The sequence below is a fragment of the Coregonus clupeaformis genome, chromosome 26 (genome assembly GCF_020615455.1).
Source record: "Coregonus clupeaformis isolate EN_2021a chromosome 26, ASM2061545v1, whole genome shotgun sequence".
Classification (NCBI taxonomy): domain Eukaryota; kingdom Metazoa; phylum Chordata; class Actinopteri; order Salmoniformes; family Salmonidae; genus Coregonus; species Coregonus clupeaformis.
In genome coordinates, this window is record NC_059217.1 from 35898777 (window position 1) to 35915879 (window position 17103).

General features: G+C 47.4%; 1 protein-coding gene across 9 annotated transcripts in view; it reads right to left on the bottom strand.

Annotated features, from left to right (window-relative positions):
• LOC121540091 (pleckstrin homology domain-containing family A member 7-like) overlaps positions 1-17103 on the bottom strand; it is a 171218-nt gene that overhangs the window by 30988 nt on the left and 123127 nt on the right. For 5 of the 9 annotated variants that reach the window (XM_045207830.1, XM_045207831.1, XM_045207836.1 and 2 more), the window contains 5 exons: positions 10191-10372; positions 3195-3761; positions 2174-2756; positions 1884-1967; positions 430-693 (listed from right to left, as the gene is read on the bottom strand). In XM_045207830.1, the coding sequence (XP_045063765.1) occupies positions 430-693; positions 1884-1967; positions 2174-2756; positions 3195-3761; positions 10191-10372 (1680 nt within the window). The remainder of the gene's footprint in view (positions 1-429; positions 694-1883; positions 1968-2173; positions 2757-3194; positions 3762-10190; positions 10373-17103) is intronic. The other 4 variants (XM_045207833.1, XM_045207832.1, XM_045207838.1 and 1 more) reach the window with 4 other exon arrangements.

Below are 17103 nucleotides of genomic sequence, written 5' to 3' on the forward strand. Positions count from 1 at the left end.
CACACACAATTCACCCATGAGCTTCTCTATGTTATGCCACCTGAGACGCAAGACGTGCAAATAAGAAATGAAGCCCGCTACAAGCAGCAGCTCCAAGATCACAAGCCCAAATACGGCTCCACTTTGAAGCAAACTAGCAACATCTCAGCCAAACACACTTCAAAAACACACAAAAAATTTGCGAGAGACATCAAAGCCCAGGCAGATACAAAAAAATTGAACTGCACCTAAAGCCAACCAGACAGGGATGACTGTATGGAAGCTAGCTAGCACAACATGCTAACACACAGTACACTGCTACTTGACGGCCTAGCTGGGAGTACAAAAACCACGACATGTTGCCATGGCTTTATAGAAAGGCACTATGGGCGGCTAGGGGGGGAGCAGCCAGCCAGGCCACACAAACAGCCATGCCCAGGTTGAGCTCACATCAGTGGGGTAAAGAAGGCCAGGTGTACTGGGGGCCCACACCTGGCTGCTGCTGCCGTGGCCCATGGGGCCTGGGGGGCCTAGTAAGGACCCCAGAGAAGAAAGGCCAGAGGAGAAGAGGGGGTTGTTGTTGGTGGCGCGGAGGTGAGGGCCAGAGGGGCTGTAGTTGAAGTGCTGTAGCTGGGTTAGCGTGTGGTGGCGCGCGGCGGCCATCTTTGCCTGATGCCTCCGGAGCTGAATCAGCAGGAGGGTGAGTTCCTCAGGCTGCGTGTGTAACAGCAGTGTGTCCCACGGGGGACAGAGGGAGGGAATGGGGGAGTTAACACAACACCCCAACGCAGACAGACCGCCCAACGGTTAGCCAAGATACTCAGAGCTGTATAGAATCTACATAGAATACAGTTAGGTTCAACTGTCAGTCATGTTAGCACCAAATGTTCCATAATAATTACATTTAGGGCTGACACAATTTTCGTATAATAGTGTAATCGACAATTATCAACAGTAACCGTGAACCCCCCAAAAAAAGATGAGCTTTCATACATTCAGTTTAGGCGGGGTGGGAATTCAACTTCCTTTTCAAGTAGATCTAGTTTACACAATAGCAGTTTCACATTTTTACATGAAGAGGGTAAAGTTGGTATTTTCTCAACAAGGACAGCAATCATTTTACGAGCAGTACGTCACTGTCGGGTGGGGAAGCTTCATTTTCTATAGTTCCAAGCAGTCAAAACGATTTGCTTTTGAGATGGGGGTGTCACCCAAAGCTGTGTTGCATTCATTAGGTATGATGTAAGCATTATAATACATTATAATCTCAACATATTTGTTGGTAAAAATAACAATAACCCTGGTCATTTGCATGACAATTAACTACTACCCCAAATGCCATAACCGCCACAGCCCTAATTACATTACAACTTTGCAGTCTTACTGGAACAGTAGGAAAGTGGAGACCGCACAAAAGTTTTCAAAAAAAATAGTAGTGGAGACACCTTACCAGTTTTGGAGGCAATGTTACGTTTGCTAGCAAAGAGAGATAGCTAGCTAACTAGCTAAGTTGTTTCACCCTACAGTGAAACAGTAAGTTAGCCACCACTCCTACACTCTTTTGCTGGCTACAGTGACACTTTTGTGTCAATAACATGTCTTAAAAAATCTCCAGCTGTGGTTACATTTTACCGATAAGGACGCAATCCACTTTCAAAGTGTATTGTCATGGAACTTTTGGTACCGACACGGCATCCATTCAAATATCTGTATCTACATCTGAAATCTATATGAACCAGAACGTTGCTGGTTCACGTCCCATAGTTGTCCTAGTAAAGTAGTACTGTAAGTAAGTTAACCCGGTGGCAAGGTGTCCATGTTATTGAAGAAACACTGGATCCCTGACTTCATGTTATAATCTAACACAACATGTTTGGGTTGTGGCTGGGTGTGTGAGGCCGTACCGTTTTCCCGTGAAGGCTGGGAGCGCTGACCGTGTGTGTGATGTAGCCGGAGGGAGGCATGGACCGTTTGTCAATTGTGGCAGCCTGGTGAACACACACACAAACTGCAGTTAAACAGTCTATTAAGCTGCCATTATTACCCCTGCATAATACTGTCATAAAAATGACAAACCTGTCATTACACAAATGAACAAGCATACACACACACACACACACACACACACACACACACACAGCTTCCCCCCTTCCTCTTACACACACACACACACAGCTTCCCCCCTTCCTCTTACATTGAACAGCTGAGACTTGGTTCTCCGTGGGGACCCAGCCACTGGCACATCCAGCACGGGCCTCTCTCCCAGGGGCATTACCACCACCCGGTCAGCAGGCGTGTGGGGCCTCCGCAGGGGGGACAGGGCCCTGGAGCCCCGCGGGGGTCCCAGTGGGGGGATGTCAGAGGGGTCAGGGGGTACCGACACACAGCGGGGCACCTCGGAGCTGGGCCGTGGGGCAGAGGGGGGGACCGTGGAGGGCGGCCGGGGCCCGAAGGGGTAGTCCGGGGCAGGAGTGTAGAGGGGGGCGGTGGGGCTGCCATGGCGGAACTGGTGGCGCTGCTGCCACTCATACAGCTGCCACACGGTGCCAGGCCCACCGATGCTACCCCCGTCCCTGGCGCCACCGCCCTGGGAGTCCGGGGGTCCGAGGCGGAAGTGGCTAAGGCGGTCCTGGGCGTATTTGTACTCCCCGTGGCGTGCAGCCGTGGGGGGGCTGTGGCGTGGGGTCTTTGGCAGTGTCTGGTAGGCCTCCAGGCTGATGAACTTGGGCTGGGTCGGAGGGGTGTGGCGGGGCAGGGTGCTCCCTCTAGAGGGGGGGCTACAGGAGAGAGTACAGGTCAGAGGTCAGACAAAGGCAAGATGTTGAACTTTGTGTCATCGTGTTGCTGATCTACATTTAACTGGCTTAGCGGAGTCTAAGTACTGTAGTGAAAGTAAGTGTTAGGAAGCTTTGATTGACACATGCTTGCATTATTCCCAGAGCCCCACTAGAGGGAGATGTTGGCTATGGTTGCATACACCCTATAACCTTCATGTCCATGATGTACATAAATCAACCAAACCTAAACACTAAACACCTATCTAGTAGAATGAGTGTGTGTGTGTGTGTGCACTTGTGTGTGTGTGTATGTGCATGTGTGTATGAAAGTACTTGTTTGAATGCACCACAACATATGTGAGTGTGCTGTGTATAAGGGTAGGCCAATCATAAACACCTATACAAGTGGTGGTGTGACATGTGAACCGTGACCTTTACCCTTTGTGCTCGGCCCTCTGCACCTTGACCCAGTGTTCCACCTGCTCCAGGGCACTCCTCCTCTGCACCTGCCTGTGAGTGTCCATCACCTGGGGGGGCAGGGGGGCCCTCTGGTACGTCCCCGTCCCCATCCCGTTGGGCTCCAGGGTGGGTGTCCCGTTCCTCAGACAGGCCCCGGGGGGTAGGGTGGAGGCGGCGCACGACGGGGCGCGCAATTGCTCCCTGGACGGGGGTGCGGATGTGGGTGAGGAGGCTGAGTATGGCGTAAGGTTGGGGAGGGGAGGGAGACTGCTAGGAGGGACGGTGTCCATTTCAATTTCCACGTTCCCGCCTCCAAGGGGAATTTCGGGAGCAATGGGATTGGGAGTGTCGTTCCAGAAGCTACAGTGCTCCTCGGTTTCTTGGTGGATGTCGGCCGGTTGGAGGACCACCCCATCACTATGGAGATGGAGGTCGACTGGGGGTTGGGGGGCGGTCTCGGCGTAGTTGTTGACGTGGTTGGTTTGGGGTACTGCCTGGCGTTCCGACACGCTGGGCATTTCCGATTTCTCCAATGTTTCCGACGGTCTAGGAAGAGAACGAGAGACCAATGTTTTGGTTTGGCTCTCTTAACTCATTGCAACAACACAATTATTGACATTGCCACTGTATCAGCACAGTGTAAGTTTGGAGGAGAATTTAGCAACCACTGATTTTATTTCCAAATGTTTCATACCTCTAACCTCTCACAGGAGTTCTGTTTAGAGACTGATATATCGGTTCACTGATATTATTGGCCTTTTACAGCTATAATGGTATCGGATGATAATTCCACCAATAACCGATATTCAATAAATAAGATGAAAAAAGGCAATCTCATGCTTATATGAACACTGCCTTTCTGGTGATGTGTCATTATAGTCACAATGTATGAAATCAACAATTTAAGCATAGTTATTGGACAATTGCTCTTTTGGATGGCAATTAATGAGAATTCATTCCCTGCTGTAAAACAGTATATCGGCAGATATATCGGTATTGGTAAGTTTTGTCCCCACCAAAAACGGAATCGGACCCAAAAAAACAATATGTCTAGTTATGTCTTCATATCTTCAATGACAGCCAAGTGCAGTGTTAACATTAGCATAGCATTTAGCCCTGATTGACTTTATCCTATCCCAGGTATTCCTTAAAGAGGTGGGGTTTCAAATGTCTCCGGAAGGTGGTGAGCGACTCCGCTGTGTGTGTGGGGGGGGGGGGGTAGAAGGATTGCTTTATCCTATCCCAGGTATTCCTTAAAGAGGTGGGGTTTCAAATGTCTCTCGACAGAGATACCCAAGCCTAGACTAGAGAGAGATACCCTAGACTAGACAGAGATACTCTAGCCTAGACTAGACAGAGATACCGAAGCCTAGACAGAGATACTCTAGCCTAAACTAGACAGAGATACCCAAGCCTAGACTAGACATAGATACTCTAGCCTAGACTAGACATAGATACCCAAGCCTAGACTAGACAGAGATACTCTAGCCTAGACTAGACAGAGATACTCTAGCCTAGACTAGACAGAGATACCCTAGACTAGACAGAGATACTCTAGCCTAGACTAGACAGAGATACCCAAGGCTAGACTAGACAGAGATAGTCTAGCTTAGACTAGACAGAGATACCCAAGCCTAGACTAGACAGAGATACCCAAGCCTAGACTAGACAGAGATACTCTAGCCTAGACTAGACAGATATACCCAAGCCTAGACTAGACAGAGATACCCTAGACTAGACAGAGATAGTCTAGCCTAGACTAGACAGTGATAGTCTAGCCTAGACTAGACAGAGATACCCAAGCCTAGACTAGACAGAGATACTCTAGCCTAGACTAGACAGATATACCCAAGCCTAGACTAGACAGAGATACCCTAGACTAGACAGAGATACTCTAGCCTAGACTAGACAGAGATACCCAAGCCTAGACTAGACAGAGATAGTCTAGCCTAGACTAGACAGAGATACCCAAGCCTAGACTAGACAGAGATACTCTAGCCTAGACTAGACAGAGATACCCAAGCCTAGACTAGACAGAGATACCCTAGCCTAGACTAGACAGAGATACTCTAGCCTAGACTAGACAGAGATACCCAAGCCTAGACTAGACAGATACCCTAGCCTAGACTAGACAGAGATACTCTAGCCTAGACTAGACAGAGATACCCAAGCCTAGACTAGACAGAGATACCCAAGCCTAGACTAGACAGAGATACCCAAGCCTAGACTAGACAGAGATACCCAAGCCTAGACTAGACAGAGATACCCAAGCCTAGACTAGACAGAGATACTCTAGCCTAGACTAGACAGAGATACCCTAGCCTAGACTAGACAGAGATACCCAAGCCTAGACTAGACAGAGATACCCAAGCCTAGACTAGACAGAGATACTCTAGCCTGGACTAAACAGAGATACCCTAGCTTAGACTAGACAGATATACCCTAGCCTAGACTAGACAGAGATACCTTAGACTAGACAGAGATACCCTAGCCTAGACTAGACAGGTGGTAGGCCTGATCACTGACGGCGATGAGACAGCCTACAGGGGAGGTCAGAGACTTAGCAGTGTGGTGCCTAGACTAGAAAAAGATACCCTAGCCTAGACTAGACAGAGATACCGTAGCCTGGACTAAACAAAGATACCATAGCATACAGGGAGGAGGTCAGAGACTTAGCAGTGTGGTGCCAGGACAACAACCTCTCCCTCAACGTCAGTAAGACCAAGGAGCAGATCGTGGACTATAGGAGAAAGAGGGGAGAGCACGCCCCCATCCACATCGATGGGGCTGTAGTGGAGCAGGTTGAGAGCTTCAAGTTCCTTGGCGTCCACATCACTAAGGACTTAACATGGTTCACACACACCCGCACAGTCTTGAAGAGGGCACGGCAGCGCCTCTTCCCCCTCAGGAGGCTGAAAAGATTTGGCATGAACCCTTGGATCCTCAAAAAATTCTACAGCTGCACCATCGCGAGCATCTTGACTGGCTGCATCACCGCTTGGTATTGCAAATGCACCGCCCTCGACCGCAAAGCGCTACAGAGTGTGGTGCGGACAGCCCAGTACCACACTGGGACCAAGCTCCCTGCCATCCAGGACCTCTATATTAGGCGGGGTCAGAGGAAGGCCCGAAAAATTGCCAAAGACTCCAGCCACCCAAGCCATAGATTGTTCTCTCTGCTACCGTCCAGCAAACGGTATCGGAACATCGTCTCTCGGACTACAGGCTCCGAGATAGCAGTCTTATGGCTTGGGGATGGCAGCTAAATAGCCATAAGACTGCTAAATAGTCAAATAATGGTTACTCTGACTATCTGCACTGACTCTGTCTTGCACAGACTGACCAAATGAATCCAGGTGAAAGCTATGATCCCTTATTGATGTAACTTGTTAAATCCACTTCAAATCAAATTTAAGGGGAGGGGACAGGTTAAAGAAGGATTTTTAAGCCTTGAGACAATTGAGACATGGATTGTGTATGTGTGCTATTCATTATCAATCAGTCTCTCTTTCCTCTCTCACTATAAGTCTCTCTCTCCTCTCTCATTATCAGTCTCTCTCTCCTCTCTCACTATCAGTCTCTCTCTCTCCCTCTCACTATCAGTCTCTCTCTCCTCTCTCACTATCAGTCTCTCTCTCCCTCTCTCACTATCAGTCTCTCTCTCCTCTCTCATTATCAGTCTCTCTCTCCCTCTCTCACTATCAGTCTCTCTCTCCCTCTCTCACTATCAGTCTCTCTCTCCTCTCTCACTATCAGTCTCTCTCTCCATCTCACTCTATCAGTCTCTCTCTCCTCTCTCATTATCAGTCTCTCTCTCCTCTCTCACTATCAGTCTCTCTCTCCTCTCTCACTATGTCTCTCTCCTCTCTCACTATCAGTCTCTCTCTCCTCTCTCACTATCAGTCTCTCTCTCCTCTCTCACTATCAGTCTCTCTCTCCTCTCTCATTATCAGTCTCTCTCTCCTCTCTCACTATCAGTCTCTCTCTCCTCTCTCATTATCAATCAGTCTCTCTCTCCTCTCTCATTATCACTCTCCTTCTCTCACTATCAGTCTCTCTCCCTCTCTCACTATCAGTCTCTCTCTCACTATCAGTCTCTCTCTCCCTCTCTCATTATCTCTCTCTCTCTCTCTCTCTCTCTCTCTCTCTCTCTCTCTCTCTCTCTCTCTCATTATCAGTCTCTCTCGCCCTCTCTCATTATCAATCTCTCTCTCCCTCTCTCATTATCAGCCTCTATCATTATCAATCAGTCTCTCTCCTCTCTCACTATCAGTCTCTCTCTCCTCTCTCACTATCAGTATCTCCCTCCTCTCTCACTATCAGTATCTCTCTCCCTCTCTCACTATCAGTATATCTCTCCCTCTCTCATTATCATTCTCTCTCTCCTTCTCTCTCATCATTCTCTCTCCCTCTCTCATTATCAGCCTCTCTCATTATCAATCAGTCTCTCTCCTCTCTCACTATCAGTCTCTCTCTCCTCTCTCACTATCAGTCTCTCTCTCCTCTCTCACTATCAGTCTCTCTCTCCTCTCTCACTATCAGTCTCTCTCTCCTCTCTCATTATCAGCCTCTCTCATTATCAATCAGTCTCTCTCTCCTCTCTCATTCAGTCTCTCTCTCCCTCACTCATTATCAGTCTCTCTCTCCCTCTCTCATTATCAGTCTCTCTCTCCTCTCTCACTATCAGTCTCTCTCTCCTCTCTCACTATGTCTCTCTCTCCTCTCTCACTATCAGTCTCTCTCTCCTCTCTCACTATCAGTCTCTCTCTCCTCTCTCACTATCAGTCTCTCTCTCCTCTCTCATTATCAATCAGTCTCTCTCTCCTCTCTCATTATCACTCTCCCTCTCTCACTATCAGTCTCTCTCTCCCACTCTCCTCTCTCATTATCAGTCTCTCTCTCTCTCTCTCTCTCTCTCTCTCTCTCTCTCTCTCTCTCTCTCTCTCTCTCTCTCATTATCAGTCTCTCTCGCCCTCTCTCATTATCAATCTCTCTCTCCCTCTCTCATTATCAGCCTCTATCATTATCAATCAGTCTCTCTCCTCTCTCACTATCAGTATCTCTCTCCTCTCTCACTATCAGTATCTCCCTCCTCTCTCACTATCAGTATCTCTCTCCCTCTCTCACTATCAGTATATCTCTCCCTCTCTCATTATCATTCTCTCTCTCCTTCTCTCATTATCATTCTCTCTCTCCTCTCTCATTATCAGCCTCTCTCATTATCAATCAGTCTCTCTCCTCTCTCACTATCAGTCTCTCTCTCCTCTCTCACTATCAGTCTCTCTCTCCTCTCTCACTATCAGTCTCTCTCTCCCTCTCTCACTATCAGTCTCTCTCTCCTCTCTCATTATCAGTCTCTCTCTCCCTCTCTCACTATCAGTCTCTCTCTCCTCTCTCACTATCAGTCTCTCTCTCCCTCTCTCACTATCAGTCTCTCTCTCCTCTCTCATTATCAGTCTCTCTCTCCTCTCTCACTATCAGTCTCTCTCTCCTCTCTCACTATGTCTCTCTCTCTCTCTCTCATCAGTCTCTCTCTCCTCTCTCACTATCAGTCTCTCTCTCCTCTCTCACTATCAGTCTCTCTCTCCTCTCTCATTATCAGTCTCTCTCTCCTCTCACTATCAGTCTCTCTCTCTCTCATTATCATCAGTCTCTCTCTCCTCTCTCTATCACTCTCCCTCTCTCACTATCAGTCTCTCTCTCCCTCTCTCTCTCTCTCTCTCTCTCTCTCTCTCTCTCTCTCTCTCTCTCTCTCTCTCTCTCTCTCTCTCTCTCTCTCTCTCTCTCTCTCTCTCTCTCTCTCTCTCTCTCTCTCTCTCTCTCTCATCTCTCTCTCTCTCTCTCTCTCTCTCTCTCTCTCTCTCTCAGTCTCTCTCTCTCTCTCATCAGTCTCTCTCTCACTATCAGTATCTCTCTCTCCTCTCTCTCTATCATATCTCTCTCTCTCTCTCTCTCTCTCACTATCATCTCTCTCTCTCTCATCTCTCTCTCTCTCTCTCATTATCATCTCTCTCTCCTCTCTCATTATCAGCCTCTCTCATTATCAATCAGTCTCTCTCCTCTCTCACTATCAGTCTCTCTCTCCTCTCTCACTATCAGTATCTCTCTCCCTCTCTCATTATCAGTCTCTCTCTCCTCTCTCATTATCAGCCTCTCTCATTATCAGTATCTCTCTCCCTCACTCATTATCAGTCTCTCTCTCTCTCTCTCTCTCTCTCTCTCTGCAGCTGGGTTGAATTGTACATGTAACTTAGGCATGGCAATTCTTAACTCTGTGTGTCTGAATATGTCTGTCTGGGGAGAGAGACAACTTTGTTTGACAATCTGTCAGTCTCACTGATTGGCAGGGCTGAGAGACAGAGCTGCAATCTCTTGGGCTCTCTGTTTGTGTGTGTGTGTGTGCGTGTGTGTGTGTGTGTGTGTGTGTGTGTGTGTGTGTGTGTGTGTACCAATGCAATCTGTGAGCACTCTCTGCTGCAAAGGCATACACACACACAGACACACACAGAGAGACAGAAGTCTCTCAGCCCTGCCAATCAATGAGACTGACAGACAAAGTTGTCTCTCTCCCCTGACAGACATATTCAGAGACACACACACAGTTAAGAATTACCACGCCTAAGTTACATGTACAATTCACACTACAACCTAGGTGTGTCAGATGGGTAATTGCCCGATAAAACATAACCAACGAATAGTCCTAAAAGTGCAAACTCCCCCACACCTTCATGTCTTTAAAGCTAAATCAAGCGAACCTAAAGTATTTCAACATATTTGACCCAGGTCTGTAGTGGCAGGTTGACAGACAGGGAGGTTAAGTCCCAGGCAGCGTACCTCTTGGCGCCATGGTGAAGTTTCCCCTAGGTACAGATCTAGGATCAGCTTCCCCTCTCTAGATCCTAACCTTAACCATTGGTGGGGAAAATGCTAAACTGACCCAGGATCTAGGCCAGGGCAACTTCACACTACACCTACCTCTTGAGGCTGGCGGTGTGGTTCTGCATCAGCGCCGCCTGGTTCATGGCCTTCACCCAGCCATTCATGTCTTCTTGTGTGTCGGTGCTGAAGAAGTAGGTCCGCATGCCGCTGTGCTCTGCCTGTGAGCCAATCACAGAGCTCCGGTTGTAAATGTACGAGCGCATGCCCGTGTGGCTAGCCTATGGGACAGGAGAGAGGGAGGGTCAGACTAAGGAAGAGTGATGGAAGTAGGGTCTGGCCAATGGGGTAGATAGCAGGGTTGGGGTCAGTTAAGTTTTGAATTAAATTATTTCAGGTGAATTGACATTTTACAAAAAATGGCCTACTATTTTTCCAATTCATTAACTGAATTGAGAACTGAATTGACCCCAACCCTGTTAGACATGGATAAAGAAGTGTTGAACAATTAAAATAGATAGGGACGTGAACCAATGTCTGCCCATGGAGACACAAACACGTTCAAGTCATCCAATAGAGAGAAAGAGAGACGTCAGCATTAGCCAATACAAAAACAGACATATCCGTGTTGGCCAAAAACAGAAACTGAGATACTGTAAGGACCAGCCAATAGACACAGAGACAAAAGAGGCCAGCCAATTGAGAATGGAGAAAGAGAGAGACATCCAGACTGACCAATGGACACAGAGCAGCATGAGTGACATAACAAAATAATGTCAAGGTCCAATCCAACCCACAACAGAGGGCACAGTAAACCAATCAACAACAAGTAAGTCTAGAAAGAGCCATTGTGATAGAACTTCGTGACATAGCCATTCGAACATGCTGCTGAATTGTTTGTACTTCTGTTTATAAATACTTATCTTATGCTTGTCTTTATGGCTTGTTCTGATTCTCCACACTTCTCCTAAAGTGTGCACTTGCAGACTTCCCATCATGGATTTAACAATGGTGGTAAACCCCCCTACAGTCAACTTTTCCACCAATCCAATGCGTTTAAAATCCATGACAGGGAGTATGCAAGTGCACACTTTAGGAGAAGGGTGGCGAATCAGGACTCCAATCAGTCCAAATCTCTATGGCTGAGTTCCAATTCTCTAAACCTTCAGCCAGAAGTGTGCACTTGTTCACTCCCCCTCATGTATTTACAAGCATTGGATTGGCACAAGCATAGTTGGAGGGAGTTTCTATCATATTCCTTACACCAGTCCATTCCTTTTAAATACATGAGGGGGGAGTAGACCAGTGTAGTGAGGGGGGAGTAGACCAGTGTAGTGAGGGGGAGTAGACCAGTGTAGTGAGGGGGAGTAGACCAGTGTAGTGAGGGGGAGTAGACCAGTGTAGTGAGGGGGAGTAGACCAGTGTAGTGAGGGGGAGTAGACCAGTGTAGTGAGGGGGAGTAGACCAGTGTAGTGAGGGGGAGTAGACCAGTGTAGTGAGGGGGAGTAGACCAGTGTAGTGAGGGGGAGTAGACCAGTGTAGTGAGGGAGTAGACCAGTGTAGTGAGGGGGAGTAGACCAGTGTAGTGAGAGTAGACCAGTGTAGTGAAGGGGGAGTAGACCAGTGTAGTGAGGGGGGAGTAGACCAGTGTAGTGAGGGGGAGTAGACCAGTGTAGTGAGGGGGAGTAGACCAGTGTAGTGAGGGGGAGTAGACCAGTGTAGTGAGGGGGAGTAGACCAGTGTAGTGAGGGGGAGTAGACCAGTGTAGTGAGGGGGGAGTAGACCAGTGTAGTGAGGGGGAGTAGACCAGTGTAGTGAGGGGGAGTAGACCAGTGTAGTGAGGGGGAGTAGACCAGTGTAGTGAGGGGGGAGTAGACCAGTGTAGTGAGGGGGAGTAGACCAGTTTAGTGAGGGGGAGTAGACCAGTGTAGTGAGGGGGAGTAGACGAGTGCACACTTTGGGAGTCAAAGCAAAGCCCTTGGGGGTCAACTCTGTATTGTAGTCTATGGATAAGCAAATCTTCCGAGAGAGTTTTAGTTAGTTAGAAGATGGCCATCACTGCAAAAGGCAATTAGTGAGGCAATCACTCATGTCCTCACCATTATGTAACAAATAAGAGCCAATCTATCTGGGGTGTATTCACTAGGAACCAATTGGAGGCCAATGGGCTGAAATGGGGAGAGACCAACCTGAATTTGTCCAATAAGTAACACTTGTTTTCGTTAATCCGTTGCAAAACGTTTTGTTACGGATCCAACATAATTCCTTTAGTCCAAGGGTCTTCAACTCTTACCCTACGAGGTCCGTAGCCTGCTGGGTTTCTGTTCTACATGATCTTTAATTGAACATACCTGGTGTACCAGGTTTAAATGAGTCCATGATTAGAGGGGAACAATGAAAATCAGCAGTGGAACTGTCTTGGAGGTCCAAAGTTGAGTTTGAGGGCTCTAGTCTGTGTAAGGTCCGCGTCCCAAATGGCATCCTATTCCCTCCTACTGCACTACTTCAGATAAGGGCCCAGGTGTGATTTGGAACCAGACAAAGCAAGGGAACAGATTGCCAGACGGCAGCCCCATGCAAATGCTTTGTAATGAACAGTAATTGAACATTAATTTCTTTCCCTCCTTGATTCAATCATTAAAAATATATGCTGTTTAATTAACTTTGTAGAGAGCAAGTGCGGAGTGCCTCCGTAAAAGGAAGCAGAGTTGTATGGTAATTTGGGTGCGATTTCTTCATTTGAATGTTAGTATCTTATTAACATGTGGATTCTGCCTGACTCGATGTTTGACACAAACAGGGCTTTTCGAGTTGAGGCGAGGGTGTTGTTAGTGACGTGACAAAACTTACAACAGCATACACACACATATATATATTCACACTCACACACACTCCTGCAGATTGGCAGTGTAATAATAAGCCTCTTAGCCCCAGGCAGTGGTTCTGGAAGGTCAGGCCAGAAGCCTGCCTCTACCCCCTGGGGAGGTCTTAAATCTGCTCCCTGGCTTGGCCCGGCATAGTCTGGGTTAGGCCTATAGTGTACACTGGAGTAGGGTAAAGTTGCACCTAGGTACAGATCTAGGATCAGCTTCCCCTCTCACAATCCTAACCTTAACCATTTGTGGGGGAAATGCAAAACTGACATCGTCCCCCTACTCCTGCTACAGTGTAGCAGCAGAAGGGTTAACGTAGTTCCTAGCCAGGCCACACAGTGTTAACCAGCCGTCTAATCCCCCCTCACTCACCATCAGCACATTGCTAGCTAAAGGCAGCCTCTTCAGTTATCTGGACAAGCTGCTAGCTGTTATTTAACTAGTTCAATAGCTGGACAAGCTGCTAGCTGTTACTTAACTAGTTCAATAGCTGGACAAGCTGCTAGCTGTTATTTAACTAGTTCAATAGCTGGACAAGCTGCTAGCTGTTACTTAACTAGTTCAATAGCTGGACAAGCTGCTAGCTGTTGCTTAACTAGTTCAATAGCTGGACAAGCTGCTAGCTGTTACTTAACTAGTTCAATAGCTGGACAAGCTGCTAGCTGTTACTTAACTCGTTCAATAGCTGGACAAGCTGCTAGCTGTTACTTAGCTAGTTCAATAGCTGCCCTGTTGTTCATAGGTGGATGTACAGCACATGCTCGCACACACACACAGACACACACACACAGACACAAAAACACACACAGACACACACAATCTTTCTATACCATCTGTTACCCTGTAACTATCCAATACTTGCCCTGTCTTTTCAGACCAATATAAGAATGTGCAGACACGGAACTACACAGAGCCTGGTCTCTAATAACAGTCTTAACTACAGCCTCATAGCCTCTTCACTGTAGTAGGAACTACACAGAGCCTGGTCTCTAATAACAGTCTTAACTACAGCCTCATAGCCTCTTCACTGTAGCAGGAACTACACAGAGCCTGGTCTCTAATAACAGTCTTAACTACAGCCTCATAGCCTCTTCACTGTAGTAGGAACTACACAGAGCCTGGTCTCTAATAACAGCCATAACCACAGCGTCTTCACTGTAGCAGGAATGCTGAGTGGGGCATTCAGTGCACTGTGTGACCGTCATACCTCCACAGAGAATGTACACTGCTCACCCTGGGCAAGTCTCACTCTCCCTCTCTCACCTCTCCATATCTTTCTCTCTCTGATTGTTTCCCTCCCTTTTCTCCCTCATTCTCTCTCTCAATCCCTCTCTCTCTTCTCCCTCTCCTTCTCTCTCTCCTCCTGAAAACTCCCCCCATCCCCTCTCAGACAAGCAGGCCTTTTTTGTCCCTTCTATTTAAAGCCATTTCATTGCGCTTTCCAGATAAGCCTGGGGGCCTGGGCCGCGTCCCAAATGGCACCCTATTGCCTATATAGTGCACTACTTTTGACCAGAGCCCTATCAAAAGTAGTGGACTATATAGGGACTAGGGTGCCATTTGGTACATAGCCCTGGTCTCTAAACTGCGAACACAAACTCAAACTCTCACATAGAAATATGTTTACGTCAATAAACACTTAGAATAAATACATGACTCGTTCAAATATGTTCCAGAATCCACCATCTTGAATCGTTTCTGCTCGTCTGCATAATGGAAATGAAGATAGGAACTGTATAGGATGTGAATATTGTGTATAATAAATGTGGACCCAATTCGCTTTGTGTTGCCTTGCCAACTCCTATTGCTTGACTAGGGCCAGAGGAGTCAGCAAGAAAACACAAACGTGTTTTCCAGAACAGCAGGCACTTAAGGAGAACAAAAAAACATATTCCACTGAAATAAAAATCAATCAATCAATCAGTCAATCCACCTCCATGAGTGGCATGTTGGATATGAGACGGAACAGAATGAATATGAAGGTTTAGCCAACACACATAGCGAGAGGTATGTATGATCATACAAGAAGGAGAGAACAGACTAAATGGAGAAACCAAGACACATCACGCTCCAAACAAGCATGCTTCTAACAAGAGGAAATATATACACACCGTCCTCGTATATATATTTCCTATTTTTTCAACCACACACTGATGGTAAAATGGTAAAAGCAGTAACTGTAGTACCAGCGGCTGAGAGGGCAGTACCTATTTATGAGTGGATGGTGCACTTGTGTTTCATTGGATGACCTCGCACACTCACAGGGGTCCCAGCGAGGCAGCCCACCAATAGGAACAAGAGGGGGAACAGAGTTCAGCGAATAGGGTACAGGGGGGTCAGCAGCCTCCTAGCTAGGTTGGTTGCCTCCACAGTGGAGGGGAGGGGTGGGAAAGGGAGGTTATAACCATGGGGAAATATTTTGGGGATTAACTAGTAGTACCAACTCACTGTAGTGGTGAATGGTTGCAACACAAAAAACTGACAAGAGAACAGAAAACAGACACACAGGCCTGTTCTACCTATAGGGGGTCCTAGCAGGGTAACTAGGGTTACAGGTATTGACGGGGGGAGGGGGCAGTACTCCTGACATTCTCCCAACTCTTCTATGGCACCAACAGAATCTTGGAACAGGGAGTAGAAAACACCAGCAAGCCATTCTCTATGGGCCCCTGGCTCCCTCCCTCCCTCCCTCCAGCACACACACACACACACACACACACACACACACACACACACACACACACACACACACACACACACACACACACACACACACACACACACACACACACACACACACACACACACACACACACACACACACACACACACACACAGCAGTGTGACAGAATACACAAGAGTTCAGCAGCTCAATATAACCTGTCTCTGATAAGGGCTTGTAGCAGATTACCGGGTCAATTCCAACCTCGCCAGCCATGATCTCCACTCTGCATTCAATAACATTTAGCCTGTTAGAGTGCAGCAACTGCAAACTGGGCAGGTAGCTTAGTGGTTATGAGCGTTGTGCCAGTAACCGAAAGGTAGCTGGTTCTAATCCCTGAGCCGACTAGGTGAAAAATCTGTTGATGTGCCCTTGAGCAAGGCACTTAACCCTAATTGCTCCTGTAAGTCGCTCTGGATAAGAGCATCTGCTAAATGACTAAAACAAAAACAAAAACATTAAAGTCTTTCTCACTGCAGCAGCTTGAGTCCACAGTGGGGTTAACAGTAAACAATAACCATAAACAGTAAACAACAACAACAGCAACACCGCCAGATGATGAACCAACTATAAAAGGACAACCGGATAGCAGTGCTCCTAGGGTCCCGAAATCCTGGTGGGAAGATTCCTAGAGTCAGGTCGGAATAAGCAGTAAAATCGGGAAAGTTAGCAGAATTTTCCACCCCTACTGACAGCAGTGTTCCTCAACTCTGGACAGTCCTTGGGTAACACCAAGATTGCACAGTTTTGTTCCAGCTCAGCACAAGCACACCTCATTCAAATAATGAAGGGTTAGATGATGAATGGAATAGAATCAGGTGTTCCTGTGATGGGCTAGAGTTGAGGAACACTGCCTTGGGGACTCAACAGGTTTGACCTGCGCAGGTCTGGGTAGGGAGGAAACACTGACTCAACACTGAATCAATTCCAACAGCCAGAGGGGCAGGAGAGACTGGGGGCATTACTAGGAGACAGACTGGTTGTATCAGTCAGTTACTGGCCTATATTATAAGACCAGCCAGGCCTGCCGTCTGGCATACAGTCAATAGACTGAAACCTAAACCCCCATTGACTCTGCATGACAACAGAGGCAAGGCTGTATGTAGTGTGGAAAGAAAACATCACAGAACCACACTGGCTTCCTGTGGGGATGAAACCACTAGCAGAGGATATTAGAGAAAGATGTGCTTCATCTAGAACCAGATATACAGCTAGAACCTCAGCCTCTGTCACTGGTATAACTCTGTGTCATAGCGAGTACGGATGTCCGAAAATGTACACCGTATTCTAGGTCTGTAGAGAAAACCTATGGTTGGAGACAAGGCATTGTGGAGAAAATAGCTTGCTTTTGTGGGAGTATTTTTAAAATAAATGTAGTGTCTTCATTTAGTAGACAAGCATATTACAAAGCTACAAT